This window comes from Ammospiza nelsoni, chromosome 5 (assembly GCF_027579445.1).
Source record: "Ammospiza nelsoni isolate bAmmNel1 chromosome 5, bAmmNel1.pri, whole genome shotgun sequence".
Classification (NCBI taxonomy): domain Eukaryota; kingdom Metazoa; phylum Chordata; class Aves; order Passeriformes; family Passerellidae; genus Ammospiza; species Ammospiza nelsoni.
This window is the reverse complement of record NC_080637.1, coordinates 24956009-24974153: the sequence shown is the minus strand read 5'-3', so window position 1 is coordinate 24974153 and position 18145 is coordinate 24956009. Positions and strand designations below refer to the sequence as shown.

General features: G+C 38.7%; 1 protein-coding gene across 1 annotated transcript in view; it reads left to right on the top strand.

The window, feature by feature from the left end:
• The window catches only part of TES (testin LIM domain protein), a 28444-nt gene extending 11699 nt beyond the window's left edge, over positions 1-16745 (top strand). Inside the window, exons 3-7 of the mRNA XM_059473174.1 lie at positions 8201-8453; positions 9595-9930; positions 13227-13442; positions 13965-14123; positions 15316-16745. Of these exons, the coding sequence (XP_059329157.1) occupies positions 8201-8453; positions 9595-9930; positions 13227-13442; positions 13965-14123; positions 15316-15507 (1156 nt within the window). The 3' untranslated portion in view covers positions 15508-16745. The remainder of the gene's footprint in view (positions 1-8200; positions 8454-9594; positions 9931-13226; positions 13443-13964; positions 14124-15315) is intronic.
• The last annotated feature ends 1400 nt before the right edge of the window (positions 16746-18145 follow it).

Here is an 18145-nt window from a genome sequence, read left to right as displayed (position 1 = left end):
AGCCTGAAAAGAACAGAAAAATAGCTGCTAATAGCACTAGCACATGCTATCAATGAAAATTACTGCATTTAACCAATGCTAACTAGCTGAAGTGAAAGTGTTGACCACTTATTGCAAAGCTCTCTTACCTTCTCAGTGATTTCTCATGGGCACCTCCTCGCAGCACTGACTCCTTCACAGCTCAGCCAACAAACTCCAGCTCTCTTCACAGCACAACCAACAAACCCCATCCCTCCCCTCACCCAGCTACCCCACTCTTTTGCAGCACTCATCTTCTCATTGGACACAGCTGTGCCCCATTAAGGGCAGGCCTGTTCCTAATCCTTGGTGATTGGTACAGCTGCAACTCCTCAGGTGTGAGACTGCCTTCTGCTGTATTTTTATTTTCTTCCATTCTCTCCCTCCACATGAAAGTTGCATTTGCAGTAGAATTTAGTTTTGTCTTATAAGGTAGCCTTTGTACGCCAGCTGTAGTGACATCAGGTGCTGATAAGGCCTAGGAGATTTTACATCTTCACCCAAATTTTTGACTGCAGGTGAGACTGTTTAGAAAACAATCAGGCAAATGAAAACAAAAAACAGCAAAAAACTTGTTATAAGTTGATACATAATCAAGAAGCTGTATTCTTATCTGTAAGCTATAGAAACAACTTACAAATAATGACAAGGATCAAGAAGTGTTTATGTACTAGTAGGTAAATGTGGTCATCTAAAGATAAAAGAAATAACTTATGGAAGGACTTTTTCAATATCCACTGCATCACTGAGGGGTCGTGTGTAGAAGTAATAATAAAATAAAACAGAATTACTGTAAGTAATGCAATAAAAGAGAATTTTTAAAAGTGCAGCAGTTAATAGGTTGTCCATTGTTAGATGAGAAATTGTATTACTTTCTACTGAGAGCTCTTTTGTTCATAGTCACTGTGGCAGATGGGGAAATTACAAGTGAGGGAGGAAACAGTCCAGTTAACTTTCTCTTTTTTTTTTTTTTTTTTACTTAGTTGTCAGTATTACACTTTGTAATTGCTAGGTTATTCTATTACATGAAATAGTTTGGAATAAAAAGAAATAAAATGGCTAAAGTGGTTTATTTACATCATAGTATGATTGCAAAGTTAAAAGGTGTCTGCTTCTGTGTGGGTATTTAGAGGATTTTGCCTGTGTTTCTCTTTATCCATATTGCAGTGTCTTCCTGTGGTTAGGGCTCATTGTGCCCGGTCCTGAAAACATACCTCATCAGAACATTGTCTCTCCTAGAAAAGTAGGAATTTGTAGACAGCAGTGGATTAAAGAGTAAGTAATGAAAAAGATGTAAAAACAGCGACTTTCTAGCTAAGATTTAATTTAGAAATTGAGTCCAAATAGGATAGACCAGGTAAGTAAGGTGGCTAGAAGTAGTCTGAGAAGCTTCATCTAAGTGTCAGACAAATGTGGCACATACCTCTGAAACAGTCAGAAAGTTAGCAATTGAGAGAGTTCAAGAATGGGTTGGAAAATAGCTGTTTCTCCAGCAGAGCTGCTACTGGGGACAGTAAGAGTGTGAATCTGAAGTCTTAATTCAGTTCTGTGTAAATAATTTTCAAAGGGAAAAATATATTAATATGCTTTGGATTATGCATGTATTTTTGTAGTCTACCACTTAAATGGAACACATTGCATCCCAAATAACTGTTTACTCAGTTGTTAGCCTTTAAATCGGAAACTCTGTTTTAAGTAGGAACAAACTGTAGCACAAGTGGACAGACTATTGTCTTTATAACATCAAAATCAGTTCAAGTTTACCCACTTACTTAATTGCTACTTGTCTGTAAAAGACAAGTGGTGAAGTAAGAATTGTAATTAGAGAAGCAGTTACACATTGGGAGAATAATTGGGGTAGGGATTGACCCTGGTCAGCAGCCAAACATCCATACAGCTGCTCTTTCACTGTCCCAGACATCAGAGTGGGAGACAAAAAAGGAGAAACAAAAGTGAGGTGACTCATGGGTTGAAATAGTCAGTTTAATAGGTGAAGTGGTGGGTGAGCAAGTGCTGCAAAGGGAATCACTGGCCATCCCCACCATCACAATGATGCCCAGCCAGTCTCCAAGCTGTAACTACTTAAGAAGTCAGAAACCCTGACGTCATCCTGTATTTCTGATTTGTCACTTTTTGTGATATTATATAGCATTTAAACCCCACTGACCAACTTGAGTCAGATGTACCCCTTCCCAGCTTCTCTGCCCCCACCTCAGCAAGTAGAGTTCAAAAACAGTGAAGCCTTGACTTTGTGCCAGAAGTGCCCAGTACTAGCAAGTCCTGTCAAGGCTGTTTTAGCTAGAGCCCCAAAGCACAGCTCCATAAGGGCATTATGAACACAGTGACCTCCATAGGAGCCAGATGCAGCCCAGCAAGCGGGGCAGTGGCTGCAGCGTGTGCCGGGCGTGGTTCTGCTGCGGGCTGTGCAAGGCTGACACTGCCCTCTCCTGGGGACAGCCGAGGAGCTTCAGAGCATCGCACAGCTATTGGTCTGATACATGGAAATGCTGTTCCTCAAAGAGCCAACATGTAATTTCTTTTGGTACTTCCATACAAAAGACCTTCAGTTTTACCTCTGGGGAGTCAGATTGTAAAGTGCACAAAAAAACCAAGTGTACCTATTGAGTAGCAGGGCTTTACAAGGAGTTACGACACCCTTCTTCTCTATACTGGGAGTATTTGGAATTTGTCTCTTCTGGGGTGGAATATACTGTTTTAAGACATTTGTGCTGTAAATCTTGACACACTGTATGGGCAAGTTTTATAGGTGCAGAACTATAAATTGAGGCTAGTATAGAAATGGTGGCAAACCAAGCTTTTAGTAAAATTTATTTGTAAATTTTGAAGTTCTGATGGCCTCAGTGTTGCAAGCTGAATATAAAATGAGAGATGTGGTATACAATGGTAATTGAATGGTTACAATTGCCTGATTTTATCTTAGTGAGTTAATAGCTTTTGCTTTTAAAATTGTCATCAGAATCATGTTTCTGTCCAAGTGTAACAGCTGCAGAAGGTGGAGAAGGTCTTTTTAATTTAGATATTAGATTTATTTCAAGCTGCAAAACACCCCCCCACACCTGTCCAGTGGGTCAGGCTGGATGTAAGAGATTGCTACTCAGTTAGTTAGATATTGCTCTTTGGGAATGTATTTCCCACTAGAGGGAACTATGGAGCTGGAGTGAGAAGTTGCTAAAAACAGGAGAGAAGGTTGTGATTTATCTTGGTTGCATGTATACCAGAAAGTGGTAACTGTCCCCTATGTGACTTCTCAAGATGTTAAAATAAACCTCTGAAAACAAGGCTCTTAAGCTTGGGAACGGTCTTTTTCATCATGTGGCTTCTCTGCACAGATACAGTATGTGGAAGGCAGGGAGAGCTCTAAGTTTGCCCTAAGATTTTCTAATACTACAGCTGGCCCAGAAGCATTGAGATGCAGTTCAAAGCAGTGGCAATTACTTGTAGCTGCATTAATAGCAAGAAAACATGACAGAAGGAAGCACGAAATCATAGACTTGGGTGACGAAGCAAAATGCCTTCTCAGTTATTTCATTGATGATGCAAAGCTGGGAGGAGTGGCTGATACACCAGAGTGCTGTGCTGCCCTTCAGGAGGATTTTGACAGGTTGGAAAGAATGGGTGGAGGAGAACCATCTGAAATGCAGCAAAGGCAAATGCAGGGTCCTGCACCTGAGGAAGAATAATGCCATGCACCAGCACAGGCTGGTGCTGAAGGCTGGCCTGCTAGAAAGCAGCTCTGTGGAGAAGGATCTGAGCATCCTGTGGAATACAAGCTCTCCCTGAGCCAGCAGGATGCCCTGGGAGCCAAGAAGGCCAGTGGTGTCCTGGGGTGCATTCTGCTTGTGGAGTGCTGTGTCCTGTTCTGTGCTCCTCAGTGCAAGAGAGACACAGAGCTCCTGGAATGGGTTTGGTGGAGGGCAGCAAAGATGATTAAGGGGCTGGAGCATCTTGGAGCATCTCTCTCTAGAGGAAGGGCTGAGGGAGCTGAAGTGAGGGGACCTCATCAGTGTCTATCAGTATCTCAAGGGAGGGTGTCAAAAGGATGGAGCCATGCTCAGCTCAGTGGTGCCAAGCAATAAAACAAAGGTCAATGGACAGAAACTGCTGCACAGGAAGTTCCACCTGAATATAGGAAAGAGCTTCTCTACTGTGCAGGTGACCAAGCACTGGAACAGGTTGCCCAGAGAGAGGCTGTGGAGTCTCCCTCACTGGAGATATTCAGACCATCTGGATTTCTGATCCTGTAATAGGAGGAGGTTAGTTGTTGTGCATGGAGGGCACAAGCCTCGGGACTTGCAGGCCTTTGAGGATTTCTCTGTGCTTGCAGCTACTGCCTCCTGTCACTAGGAGCCAGCATAGGAAGGATCATGAGCCATCTTATTTTTCCTCTCCATACACCAACATGTAGGCAATCAGGAGGATGGTTTACATTTGATTTTGGAGAAGGAACTGGAAGTCTTTGATCCTTTGTGTCAGTAGACATTCAGGACACAGGAATTCATCACTAGAGAGAGATGAATCTCCATACCTTTCTTCCTTGTTCTTTCTAACTACTGAAGACCTGCTAGCAAGGCATTATCTAACAGACCTGTCTTTACAATGATATGCAACTTTTCATTCCATAGATTTTGAAATTTCCTCCCTATCTTCCATGTTTTGAGTGGGAAAAGCTTTTCAAATTGCTGCTATTGGGGGGGAGGGGGGGTGTCAGCAACATTGCTCTGCTTTGATGAGGTCCTGAGAGCTGTGAAGACATAAGCAGGGGTACCTAGCACCTCCTTACTATATAATAGATACTCCAAAATACACAGTCAAAAAAATGACCTACCAGTCTATTCTAAAGAGAATTAATTGGCAATATACCTTCTTCAGAGGGGACGGTGAGTGACTAATGTGGCAACTAGTGAAAGAAATTAGGACTAAATTGTGAACAGTACTATTCAGGAACAGTTATGTATGTAAATATCAACTGGATATCTTTTAGTGCTGGAAATTATTCAAGAGGAAAGATTATAAATCAGGACAGGATACTTTTTTACTCTGTTAGTAGCTATATGGACATCTTCTTGTGGCTGAGATCCAGGGGGAGCGTTGGGGAGCATGGGAAATGGCAACAACCTAAAGGATTTTCCTTCGATTTACTGAGATATGCTGACATCAGTTGTGACTCAGCATTCTCCACATTCTTTCTCTATTTTGTCATGTATTCAGAGGCATAATGGTACACAAGTTCTAAGGCCAGTATTACACTTGTAACATAGCCCCTGTAACAACTTCTTGTAAACTGTTGGCAAAGAATTATTCACTTAAATTTGAAAGAGCAAGGAGGTTAAACTAAAATGTACACAGTCAAATTCTTAATTTCAGTGGGTTCCTGGTGGGGAAGATGAGTGAGTATATCATTATTTTCAATGCAAATATAAAGCACAGTAATTCTATGCCAGTTTTCACAGTGAGTCCCAGGAAGGACCTAAGGACAAATTGTGTGCTTTCACTTCTTCACCACTACTGCTTTATGAGGAAAGCAAAAAAAACTCTCTCACAGATACTGCAGTCAGTGAAACATTAAGCCTTCAAGGTGGGACCAAGAATAATAACAGCAGCTGAGTCAGGCATCTAATGGGAAGTAGAAACAGGGTCTCTAAGCTATATAGAATATAGTATGCCTATACTATTCTCTATAGTATAGGCATACTATATTCTATAGTATGCCTAAGCTATAGGCATACTATTAGGAGAAAGATATGCAATTTCATGATGGAGCATGAGCAAAAATAAGGTGTTCTTGCGGCTTTTCCAGCACACATGAAAGTCTTAGGATGAATTCCACCACAGCTTGTGGAGGGTGGTCTGGTCTCTCCCTGCTGTGAGTGCTGCTTTACTGTGGCTGGATGCTGTAGTGAGGGTAGAGTGCCCAGCCTGTGTCACACAGGCAGTACAGCAGTATGAGCTGTTCTTACTGAGGTCTGTCTTGCAAGCAGAGCAGTTCTGGACAGCAGGATTGTACTTCAGTTGTGTAAGTCTGTGCAGGGAGCCCGAGAATGTCTGGTCTTCACTGGTGTTATTAAATCACATCCTATCAAGACGCAGGTCTAAAACTGGGGGTTACTGTTGCTAAAGATTTAAGTTGCAAGAGTAAGTAAAGTGTTTAGTGTCATTGTTTGGATGGACAAACTGCTTCAATTCCAGTGGCATGTATGCTTTGAGGCATAAAGCTGCATGGTGATCATGATGTAAATCACTAAATCTGCAAAAAGCAAGATCTGATTCTGTCACCTGGTATTAGATCTCAAAAAAGATATGACTGGGAATTGGTAATAAGGTATAATCACATGCATGCCATAAAAGATGAGCAAAGTGAATGTGAATTGCTTTATTAGTATATTAAATAGTCTCTAAGTATTAGCTATGTAAAGGACTTGTGTAGACAGATGTTGAAGATCTTGCAAAATTTTATGTTTTGAGTGCTTAAGATGCATAGTAAAGCTTTTAAGCTTAGTGGGAAATGCTAGTTCAGGCTTGAATGTTGTGGTAAACTGGGAGATTGCAGTGAATAGTGTATGGTAGCTATTCAGGTAAGTATCAGCTTTGAAATTCTGCACAGTTTTCCTTTTGTGGAAATTAGTTGGAAGCTGTCAGACAATCTACATCTCAATTAGTGATCTCTTTAGGTATTTGTGTTGCAAAGTGAAGTCCCTTCTGCTTAACAGTCTTATTTTGAATGAGTAGCTCATTTTTAGAGTTTAGGTATTTTTACTTGGAGTGGGCTTTAAAACTTAAGTTACCACAATGTATGTTTTTTGTGTAACCAAATGACCAGTGCAGCATTCACCATACACTGAAATATTATTACACCACATCCTAAACTGGTGTCCGTACAGAGAGCATATGTTTCTGGCTGGCTGTGTATCACTTCAGGTTGCCAGTTAAAGGTCCTCCTTCCTTTCCCGTTACCTCAGGGCCTTGCTGTAGTCATGGCATGTTCTTGTTGTGTTCCTGTGACATACCTTGTGGTACCTAACTTGCCTTCAAGACTGTATAAAGCAAGATGCAGAACAGTGTTAGAGTCTGATGAGTTTTGGCAGGCAGGGTTCAGAAGCATTTTATAGCTAAAGTTTATGCTATTTGTTGTGTGAAGGATAAATAATGGGGTAAACCACTGCTCATTCCTCTTCAAACTCCAGAGATCCAGAAGGTTGGTATGTTTTCTTAGTCTGTAATAAGAACCTTTAGTTAACATCTAGTTTCTCTGATTTCTGGCTGACTGCTTTGACCTGAAGTTCTGGAGACGCTTAATAAATAATGAACTAACTTGTCTAATCCAAGGTTCTGTTCATTATATGTGAATTGTTTAATTATGCTCAAGGCAACAAATTACTTTCTAATATTCGTTAGCCAAAGCAGTTGAAATATGTTGTATATAAAAGAAAATAATTTATATCCAAGGAAGTAGATATACTTCTACCTTTTAAGGCTGTTTTCTGTGAAAAGTCTCTCTATAGCTTGTGCCAGACTACCTCTGACTTGGTTCAGTACCTCTGTTTTGAAAGGCTTTATCCATATAAGCCTTTAGCTTTTCTTACATCTTCTCTTTAAATTCTGTGCTTTGAACAGAACTTGGTGCAATTATACTTTTCATATGTCTGTATGCATTTTCTTCCTTTCTTGGAAATATTTGTTTCCAGGCAATAGCAACCTGGTGATAACCAAATATCATGCATACAGTGAAATACATATGAAGAAAATAGTATAGTGCATGTAACTTTGAATGTATGAAGAGCAGCTGAAAAACTAAAATCTCAAGCAAATAATTGCTGGGGGAATCATGTTGATGCATTGAGTTATCTTATAATAAAACTGGTAGGTGACTGATAATGGATATGTATGTGTTTAATCAGTATTGAGATGCAACTGAAGAAATGACATAGCTTCATATTAAAAATGCATTCGTGTAGTTGACTGATATCTATCTGATAACAGTATCTGTAAATAAACAATGTAAATAATACAACAGGACACATAAAGGAGGTATTTGACATATTACAGAAAAAGTGTGTATTTCCTAAACAAAGCACTGAAAGCAAAGGTTGGGGCTCCTGGTGATGTTACTACCCACCCAGATGGTGTGAGATTCTAATTTTGTTGCTGTTTCCATGAATTTCAGAAAAATATGCCGAAACTGCAAGTGTGGCCAGGAGGAGCATGATATCCCTTCAAGCAGTGAGGAAGATCGGAAAGTGGGGAAACTCTTTGAGGATACAAAATACACAACCCTCATTGCAAAGCTGAAGAATGACGGCATTCCCTTGTATAAACGCAATGTGATGATACTGACCAGCCCAGTGCCCTACAAGAAGAGCGTAACCATCGATACTGTGACTTATGAGTGGGCTCCTCCTGTTCAGAATCAGACACTTGTAAGTCCAACTCACATTTTTTCATGTTCAAGTCAAGAGTTGGTGGGAGATAAACTAGTAGAGCTTACTGGAAGGATAAGTATGCCTCTTGTGGATAAGTATCCTTCCTTTCTTCCTCCTCAAAACTGAAAATATGGTGCCTGTTTAATGAGTCTTGCATCTCTCATCTTGCTTTATGGAAGTTTGTCTGTAGAAATTCTTAAAAACCTGGGGAGATGAGGTTGTTTTTAATACACAGGATTAAGAGTTATCTGCTAACTCCCTGGAGTCCAGTTTCTGTAACCTGCTCTCTTTCTATTTTTTTTTCTTTTTTTTAATAAAGTTGAAACATTTGCGTGGAGTGTAGGCTTAAAGGAAAAAAAAACCAATACCCAACACCACATCAATTTATATAATTGTTTCAAGTTAAGGGGAGCACTTGGTCTTGCTTATAGCTTTTACTGTATATGGCAAGAGCAAGGTCGGTGTTGACATTTAAAAGAGCAGCTCTCTTCCAGTATATTTTCAGCTGAAGTAGATGAGATGGTAGATAGCCTTCTGAGGATCTTGCTTCACTTTTCAAACTTTGATTACTAATTTATTGTACCAAAATGTTGTGCAAGCCATGCCAGAATGACATTATCTCAAATTATTCCTTTTCAGTGAATTAATCAAACCGTGTGCATCTAAGACTTACTTAACATTCAGTTACTAATTTGGTTTTTAGCCTTGTCATTGCTTTATTTAAACTAGAGATTTTTTCCCCCTAATTTAGCTGGAGTTATTTCTTCAATGGGCTGTATGCCCCAAGCAGAATATTTCAGTTTTTACTTTTCTAAGACTATACTCGTGATCAGTATTCACAGATAGAGACAAGATGCTGTGTAAATGTTATTTATTCAGAGAAGTAATAACTCTTTTCTGTATGTTGTAAAAGGCTTAAAAAGGAGTCTTTCTCTTACTCTGGGAAGAAGCCAGTTAATGCATCTGCTGTATTTTATCTCCATTACTTTTCCAGGAGCTTAATGTTTATGGAAAAAAACCTTGTTTTTGACAAATTTGACTGTCGCTAAAAACAGTAGAGGTCAGTTTAGTTGTGTTTGCTCATGAGAAGGGGTGTGTAGCTGGAGTGCCATCTGATGTGTGATTCCTGCTGATTCAGGCGAAGCAGTACATGCAGATGCTGCCCAAGGAGAAGCAGCCCGTGGCCGGCTCGGAGGGCGCGCAGTACAGGAAGAAGCAGCTGGCAAAGCAGCTGCCTGCCCACGATCAGGACCCGTCCAAGTGCCACGAGCTTTCCCCCAGTGAAGTCAGGCATATGGAGCAGTTCGTGAAGAAGTACAAAAAAGAGGCACTGGGTGTAGGAGATGTCAAGCTCCCTGGGGATGTGGAAGTGAGAGCTCCTGATGAGAATAATTTGAAAAATGGTGGTGGCAGAGGTACCTCATCTACTGTTGGAACAATGGAGAAGTCCCCAGATCGGAAAGCATCTCAATATGTAAGTATAAGAATGGAAAGATAAAGCAAGAAGGTATATTATCATCTGAGTGTTCTTTATGGTCATTTTAACTGGGTTAAATTGTTTGTTAATTTGGAATAGCAAAAATCTGGGGAGGGAAAGAAGGAACTGGAAAATGTTGTGAATGTCTGCATAGAGCCATGGTTTCTGAAAGTATTTAATTCATTGCAGCAAATAACTTCCTAGGTGACACTTTCATCCTCAGTGCAAAAACATGTTAGCTTGGAGATAGTATATTAGGGTGGCTTTTACAGAATAACAAGCAAAAAGTTTGTGTCATCTTATGGACTAATTGTTACATTCTTCTCCTCTTGAAGAGTTAGTTTAACTTTAGAAGCTTGTTTTCTCCTCTTTTTTGGAAGAGCACTGAAATTATCCACTTGACAAATTGTGTTTAAAGTGAAATTCAATTAAGGAATAGTAAAGTAACATGTCTCCATCTTGTATCCAACAAGTTGAATCATACAATGGCTCTTTTGACTAGCCTTCTTTTCATATTCAGCTCCATTTCCTTATCTATTTTTTTTCCTTTGGCATCTGATTTCTCCTTGTAATAGCCCAACAAAAAACAAAGTATATAAAACTACCCAGTTTTCATTGATATTTCAAAAATTGTATCCTTAATCTAGTATTTCTGACATAACTACTGCTGTGCATATCTCAATTACCAATTACAAATTCAAAATAGGGGTAGGATTACTGAAGGAACATGAAATCAGTTTAGTGGAGGTAGACATTACTTAGGAGTGTCAAAAGCTCTACTATAAGTTGATTTCTAGAAAAGTTGCTATTATGTGTATGAATCCTTAAAAATATTTGTCTGCAGGTTGCTTAGACAAAATTAATATACAAGTTCTAGATGGAGAAAAAGGTTTGGTTAACATTGGTTGTAGAATTTTACTTTTGGTATTATTAGGGTGTGTGATGTGTTTTTTGTTGTTTGTCTCTGAACTGACAAATATATATATGATTTTCATATATATGACTCCTGGTGTGAAATATAAAATCAGCACTTAGGTTTTAGATTTGAACATGGCCACTTACCCTAAAAATTTTCAAGCCATTTGGTTACCTGTAGCTATTTGCTTTTTTTTTTTTTTTTTTTGGTACCTGTCTTGTTATGGAGAATCTAAGAAACAAGTTATTTTACCATGGCTTGATTAGGTTACTGTCATTTTGTCTTATATCAGCCTTTCCTGCTGGTTTACTTTAGTTTCACAGCAGCAATTCTTAACTTACCTCCTCAAGGAGGATCTACAGAAATGCACATCTTGCATTGTACCCTGCTGACCAACTGCCTTGGACTATAATAAGTCAATAGCAGGAGGCACTCTGTCCTCATGAGTAGTTGTATCAGAAGGTGCTTTGTTTTTTACATTACACCTGTTTATCACTTCCAGACTTTTCTTACTCCAGTACCTGAGCATTCTTCCTGCAGTTCAAGCTAAGCATATCTTATCACTGTGGGCTGCGATTTAGAAAGAGGCTTGTAGGTGCTTGATAGCATAAGTGAACATTTGAGTTTCTTATCTGTTGTTAGGTACTGACTTTACACTGGGTTAAATAACCAGGATTTAGATATGTTATTTTTAAGTATTTTGGTGGGGGTGTCTTACTTTTGAATGAGACTTTCTTTCAGCTTTATGATTTAGCATTATCTCAACTGGTTTTTAACAGTTCAGCATAAATTGATACTGAAGAGCTCTTAAATACTCAGCAGAAGAATGCTATCCATGTCCACACTTTTTTATTGGTTCTGCATTTTTCCTCCTCAGATTTTCTTGTACACTGTTTTTCAGACTAAGTTTGAAAGCTGTACTCCTGTAGCTGTGGTAAAAAGAATCTCTTGAAAATTAATTTACATTATAGGAATAGACTGCACTTATTTGAAACCTGATAAAAAATAAAAAAGTAAAACAAACAACACTAACAACCAGGTCTCTACTATTAATGTAAATATACCTATCGTAATTGTCTCTGTGTTTGCAAATACAATTTTTTTTCACCGTGACTGAAAGCTGAATTAAAGAAAAATATGTACTTAGCATATTTTCATCTTGAAGGAAGGAAATTTTTCTGTACCTTTTAACCACCAAAGCTGGAGATGTTCTAAGTGGTAGGCAGGTGAATCACATTGCCTAAACTTAGGTCTAGGCAGCTACTTAACCTTCCTCCAGTGGGCTTCTTTTGGAGTATGAGGTCTAAAGTAAAAAGGTCAGAAACCTTTATATACATGTATATATATATACTTGAACTTTCCCTTTCATTAGTTTTCCTATTCTGCATTCTGTTTCAGTTCCAAGTTTTTCTTCTTTTGGTGGCTTTCTGTCTATCTTTTGAAATTGTCAGGTATCTGGGATCTGATCAATATGCCTTGTAGCCAAGGCACTTTATATGTATTTTATTTTTATATGCACACACAAAGCCATTTGTGGCTGGTGTGAGTCATAGAGGAAAACCTTCCCAGGATGTTCAGCCCAGTCCACGGACCAGCTGGAGTGCAGGAAATGCCAAACTGGTGATTAAATTGTAGATAAAAAAATTTTGCTTCAGTAACATAAATCATCTGATGTTTTTACTTGATGGCACAACCCTCTCTGTAGGCAGGTATAGGGCAGATTGGGAAGTCTCTGGAACTATTTGTAGTGTAGCTGTATATGTATGCTTTGTAATTTATCCATAGTCACTCTTGTCCTAAAATCATTAATCACAGACTGTTGGACAGCAGCCAGGAGTGACTAGCATCCCTAGAACATGGCTTTAAACAGAATCAGTTTGAAATATTCACTATTTTTTTATTTTCCCCACCAGTGATGCAGATATGGCTTGGTCTTCTCATGACCTATAAGTACAGCCATTCCTTTGTCATGCATTCTATATCCCTTGTCATAGCTGGTTAGCTTGGATGAAGGATCATTATTCTGTCCTTGTTCCTAAGCATGTAAAGTTTACAGAGCATAACATGAATTTTAATTGCATGTTGTTTTCTTTAAACACTGGACTGCAATTGCAGAATGTGAATACAGCAAAGTACAACAATCCCTTTAAGGAGCACTAATGCTATGACAGTGGAATGTGCATCATCCTGAATGGCTTAGTTGAACCTAACCTATGGTACAGATATATCCTGAACCACTGCTGTCTACTCATGGGATTAAACTAATGCTTTAATTTCAGTCTGGAAAGATGGAATTTATTAAATATATTCATAGTATGTAATTTTTATAAATAGAGCTCTCAAAGACTTAATTAACTTGATGATAACCTCTTTCCAGTCCTGCTATCACTGCAAACTAAGCATGAAGGAAGGTGACCCAGCTGTCTATGCAGAACGTGCTGGATATGACAAATTGTGGCATCCAGGCTGTTTTGTCTGTGGCACCTGTGGTGAACTGCTAGTAGACATGATCTACTTCTGGAAGAATGGTAACCTCTATTGTGGAAGACATTACTGTGATAGTGAAAGACCCCGCTGTGCTGGATGTGATGAGGTAGGAAATATCCTAGTCCTTTCTTCTAGCTCAAAAGTTTGTTCTCCTGATAAGTGTTTAGGAGTTTTACTAAAACATTTCAGTGCAGGAAGATGATATGCCTTCACCAGTATAGTTGATATTTTAGTTACAAAGAACTGAAACCAGTATGGACGCTGCACATTCAGGAAAACCCATAGTTTGCTTTGGATTTGGTGGTGATTCTGCATAATCTATGGGGACATAGGATGCGATATGTGAGGGCAAATTCTCCAACAAGTCACACTTATGCAGTTGTTTCCTTATCAGGGACACCAGGGGCCAAACTGACCCTGGGCAGCACCAGGGAACAGCCCTCCTGGGGCCTCTGGCATCTCTGAGCTCTTGGGAGCAGCATGGAGGCTTTTGGGAAATAAACAATGGTGGAACCACTGGGAATTCCCTGCAAATCACAAAGCATCTAGAGGCTAGGTTTATTAAAAGGTACGCTGTTCAAATGAATGTGCTTGTTCACTTGTACCCTTGTTTGTGTCTTCCTCCTAGCTAATATTCAGCAATGAATATACTCTCGCAGAGGGGCAGAACTGGCATCTGAAACACTTCTGCTGTTTTGATTGTGATTGTGTCCTGGCTGGGATAACCTATATAACAGTGAATGACAAGCCAGTCTGCAAATCCTGCTACATGAAGAACCATGCTGCGGTAAGGTCCTTACAGATGTCTTGGTGTTGTGAAGGAAGGGAATGTAAGTCTGTGGAGTTTCAAACTCTTACTTTTTCTCAGTCTGGGAGTATCTGAAGAGTATAAATTGAATATTTAGGCTTGAGTCAATCATCTTCTTCCCCTTCAGAAAAAAGTAAACCAAAACCCACAACTTTAGGCAGACAAGTGTTTTGTGACTTCATAAACTTGAACAAAAACCACTGCTGGGGTGGAGGGGGGAACCTGTTGGAAAAACACCTTGAACTTAGCCAGTGGTGAAGCAGGGTTTGGTAACAGGAGTAAAGTAGATGAAGATGAGTAATACTACTAAATGTTTATCAGTTGTAATTCATTGAGCCTGCTGGGAATCAACTTCAGCTGCTGCTAAAGGCCTGTAGTTAAATACTGCAATCTAGGTACTTTTGTTTCATTCATTTCTACCCACACATGTTAAAAAGGAGAGTGATTGACAGGATAAAGCTAGAAGTTTGGAAAAGAATGGTAGTTCTTGATTTGTGGTTATGCTGGCAACTAATCTGAGATGATGGTCCATTTATATCTATAACTTAGCTAGCTACTAGCTGGGGGCTCAGTCTAATGTGCACCTAGCTGATTTATATAGTGAATGGAGAAAAAAGTGGTAATCTAGATGGCAGTTAATATTCTGAGGTTGAGGTGAGGAATTGGTTTTTTTGGAGAGGCTTTTTTTTCCTCTTTAACTTTCTCAATCTAAATTATAATTTATGAACAACCAGATTTTAAGATAAATTGCCTTCAAGACTTTCTAATAACCCTTAATTATTTGGCATAACCAAAGAGATGTCAATGCACAGGAAGATTTGTAGCTAATCTCTTCACATATTTAGGTTAATATATGAAGATCTGTGCCGTTTGACATAAAAGGTTTTTATGATGATTTGGGTATTGGGAAGCCCTAACCATAATAACTGTCTAAGCTTGGTCCCTGCAGCAAATAACTTGTGTGTTCATTTTATTATTCTGTGCCCTCAGCTGAATTCTAATCAAAACACTTCAAAAATAAAGAAAAAAATCAAAAGCTGGAGGCTTTTTTTTAAAGGCTTCTTTTAACACTTGTCTCTCTCCTCCAAAAACATTTAAGAGTTCCAGGTTTTATTGCATTTGAAGAGAGCATGTGTGTGTTTCATTTCAGTGTTGTTTTATTTCTCACCAGATCTGCCAGGGCTGTCACAATGCCATAGATCCAGAGGTTCAGCGTGTAAGCTACAACAACTTCAACTGGCATGCTAAGAGGGAATGCTTCCTGTGCTCCTGTTGCAGCAAGTGTCTCATTGGCCAGAAGTTCATATCTATGGAGGGGATGCTTTTCTGCTCAGTGGCATGTAAGGAAAAGATGATGTCCTGAAAGAAGACATGCACAGAACTAATCAAGGATTGCTGTGTTCCAAAGGCTCTTGCATTTCTACTGTAAAATATATAGTGTCAGGGCATTTAAAATTATTGAAAGTATTAAATAGCATTTCCCAAAGATTTTTTTTTAATGTCTAAAGCTTCCTATGTAATCCTCATTTCTTAGCTATAATAATATTTTCTCTTTTGGAATACTGTTTCTGAATCTCACTTCAAATTACTTCATATCACAGAACTGTAAGAAAAAATGTGTTACAAACTCTACATTCTAAGGGAGCTCTTCACTCTGAAGAATCTTTCTGCTGTATCTTGTCTAATGGAACAAGAAAATGTGAAAATGCTCCACTTTATCTTGTTTTGTACGATAAATGTAACTCTTCCATGTTTGGTTTCACTAATTTATCATTTTTATAGTTTATCTGCTTTCATCAAGCACTTTAGACAAAATGATCAGTTTTACTGCCATGTACAGCTTTGTTTTTCTGACTTCAAGTATGCAGACTGAATAACACTTAAAATTTTGCCTTTAATAATTTCTTTGGGTTTGATGCATGGGTTCTTGGGAGAATAGTGACTTCTCATGTCTAGTATTGAAAGTAACTCCTCCAGTAGAAAAATGTTGGCTCATGTTCATGCCTGGAAAAGCTTTAATTTTACAAATACTAAAGTTATGTTATAGATTGGGGTGGGGGGTGTTGGTGTTAGAAAATAAGAGCAGGTCTTGCTTAGATAAAAAAAAAAATTGCCAGAAGTAGTGGGTGTCACTTTAAGCCTTTCAGAACTGGCTTCTGTTTTATATCATGAATGTTCCTTTCCTAAGTTGTGCCTTCTATCAAGAGGGATGTGGCACATAGTACTGTATGCATTTCCAAGAATGTATTTCTGCAAATGGATCCTGCTTTTGATTTCCAAGTTCTGAACCAAAGCATGAAGAAGTCTTTCCCAGAAAACTTCCTGTATCTGAATGAAAAAATTCACAGCTGTGTATTAGCTTTGCTTACTAGATAAACCAAATGTGTGGTCCTTTCTTTTATTTCATAATTATAGACCTACAGTGAAGCTTCTGAGATATCTTTGTGCCAAACACTAAATGGGGAATCTTTGGCCTAAAAAAATGATAAAATAATTAATTTTTAAAGAAAAGTCTATGCAATTCTTATGTTTGATTCCTGTAAGTTTTACGGTGATTGTATTGTAACACCTATAAATAAAACTAGTGGTTTTCACTTTAAATTGTCTACTAATTCTGTTCTTCAGTCTTCTTCAGGGGAGGTGAGGAGGAAAAGAAATGTTCCCTTGCTTACCTTGGACATTATTTCCTAAAAACTGAACACCTGTATCAATCACTGTGTAGTGGTTACTGTCCTCTGTAACATTGTTCATGTGCTTATAGGTGCAAAACAGTGAATCTTGTTCCAACAAATGCACAACTTCAGAACTTAGTGTTATTTTTTGTTCATATAAACTATTTTGAGACATTGGATGGGAAGTTTTGAATTCATACAAGTGAGGTAATGTGTTGAGAAAATAAAGTGCATTGTGATCCTTTGAGTCCTGTGAAAATAAGACTCACTGAGATACACTGGGATTTTTATGTTATCTTAAGTTATAAACTTTACATCATGTTCTTGAAGCCTGTACAGCTTTTCTCAGAGGTCCTCAGGAAGTACAAAAATATATGTATTTCAGCTCATACCAATAACCTGTATCCTTGCCAGATTTCCTGGTTTAAACCAAGGAACACCGGAATATCTCATTAAGAGAAGGTTTTTCAATGTAAGTGCTACTTAACCTGCACCAGGTTTTGTACTTTAACCTGTACAGGAAATTCTGTGTCTGGGGGAGGGATAAGGTCTTATCTAATGATTATCCATAAGGTAGCTTAACAGTGGCTGGGTTTTATGTGTCTTGAGTACATCTGTCCTCACCCACATCTCTTCTGAAAGATGCAGCTGACTTCTATAAAGAACTGTGAAAAGACCTTTTGCACCTTTCCTTGCCCTTCCTTTGCCACGCTGTGTAACAGCTTTCTCATTAATGTGATTACTTGGACTGATAGCAGTCATACTTTTCACTTTAAATCTTGTTTTGAACAGTTTTGTTTATTAGAATTTATTATTGTATAACCTTCATTTACAAAGCTGAGCTAGAGATACCTCAGGAGTTACTTATTCCATCAAGACACAATTGCTAAGGAAATTTATGTCAAACCAAACAATGTCAATAGTCCATCAACTAGGACTAAGTTTTTCCAGGCCTCTTCCGAAGCATGTTGGCTTGCTGGCTTTAGCTGGCACTTTTCTTGAGTATCTTCCCTTGCTTGCTTGATCCCTCTGGCTGTGCTCCCTGGAACCTGTTGCATCTAGGTGTTTCTCCTATGGGGTATCCCAAGTTTATTTTCTCTTCATGCAGTAGTTGGAAGGGATCATGTCTTGAGAACATCAGGTGTAATGTACAGGTTGTACAGAGAGTAGACAAAGGTACTGCTTGTTACTTCACAATAGGTCAGAGATTATTAGGTGTGCTGAGCTGTTCTTGTAATGAGCTAGGAAAGAATTTATGTTCCTGCAGATAATGCTTTTTTGTGTTAGCTGAAAGATATATCAACATAGTGGAGCTTGAAAACAAGCATT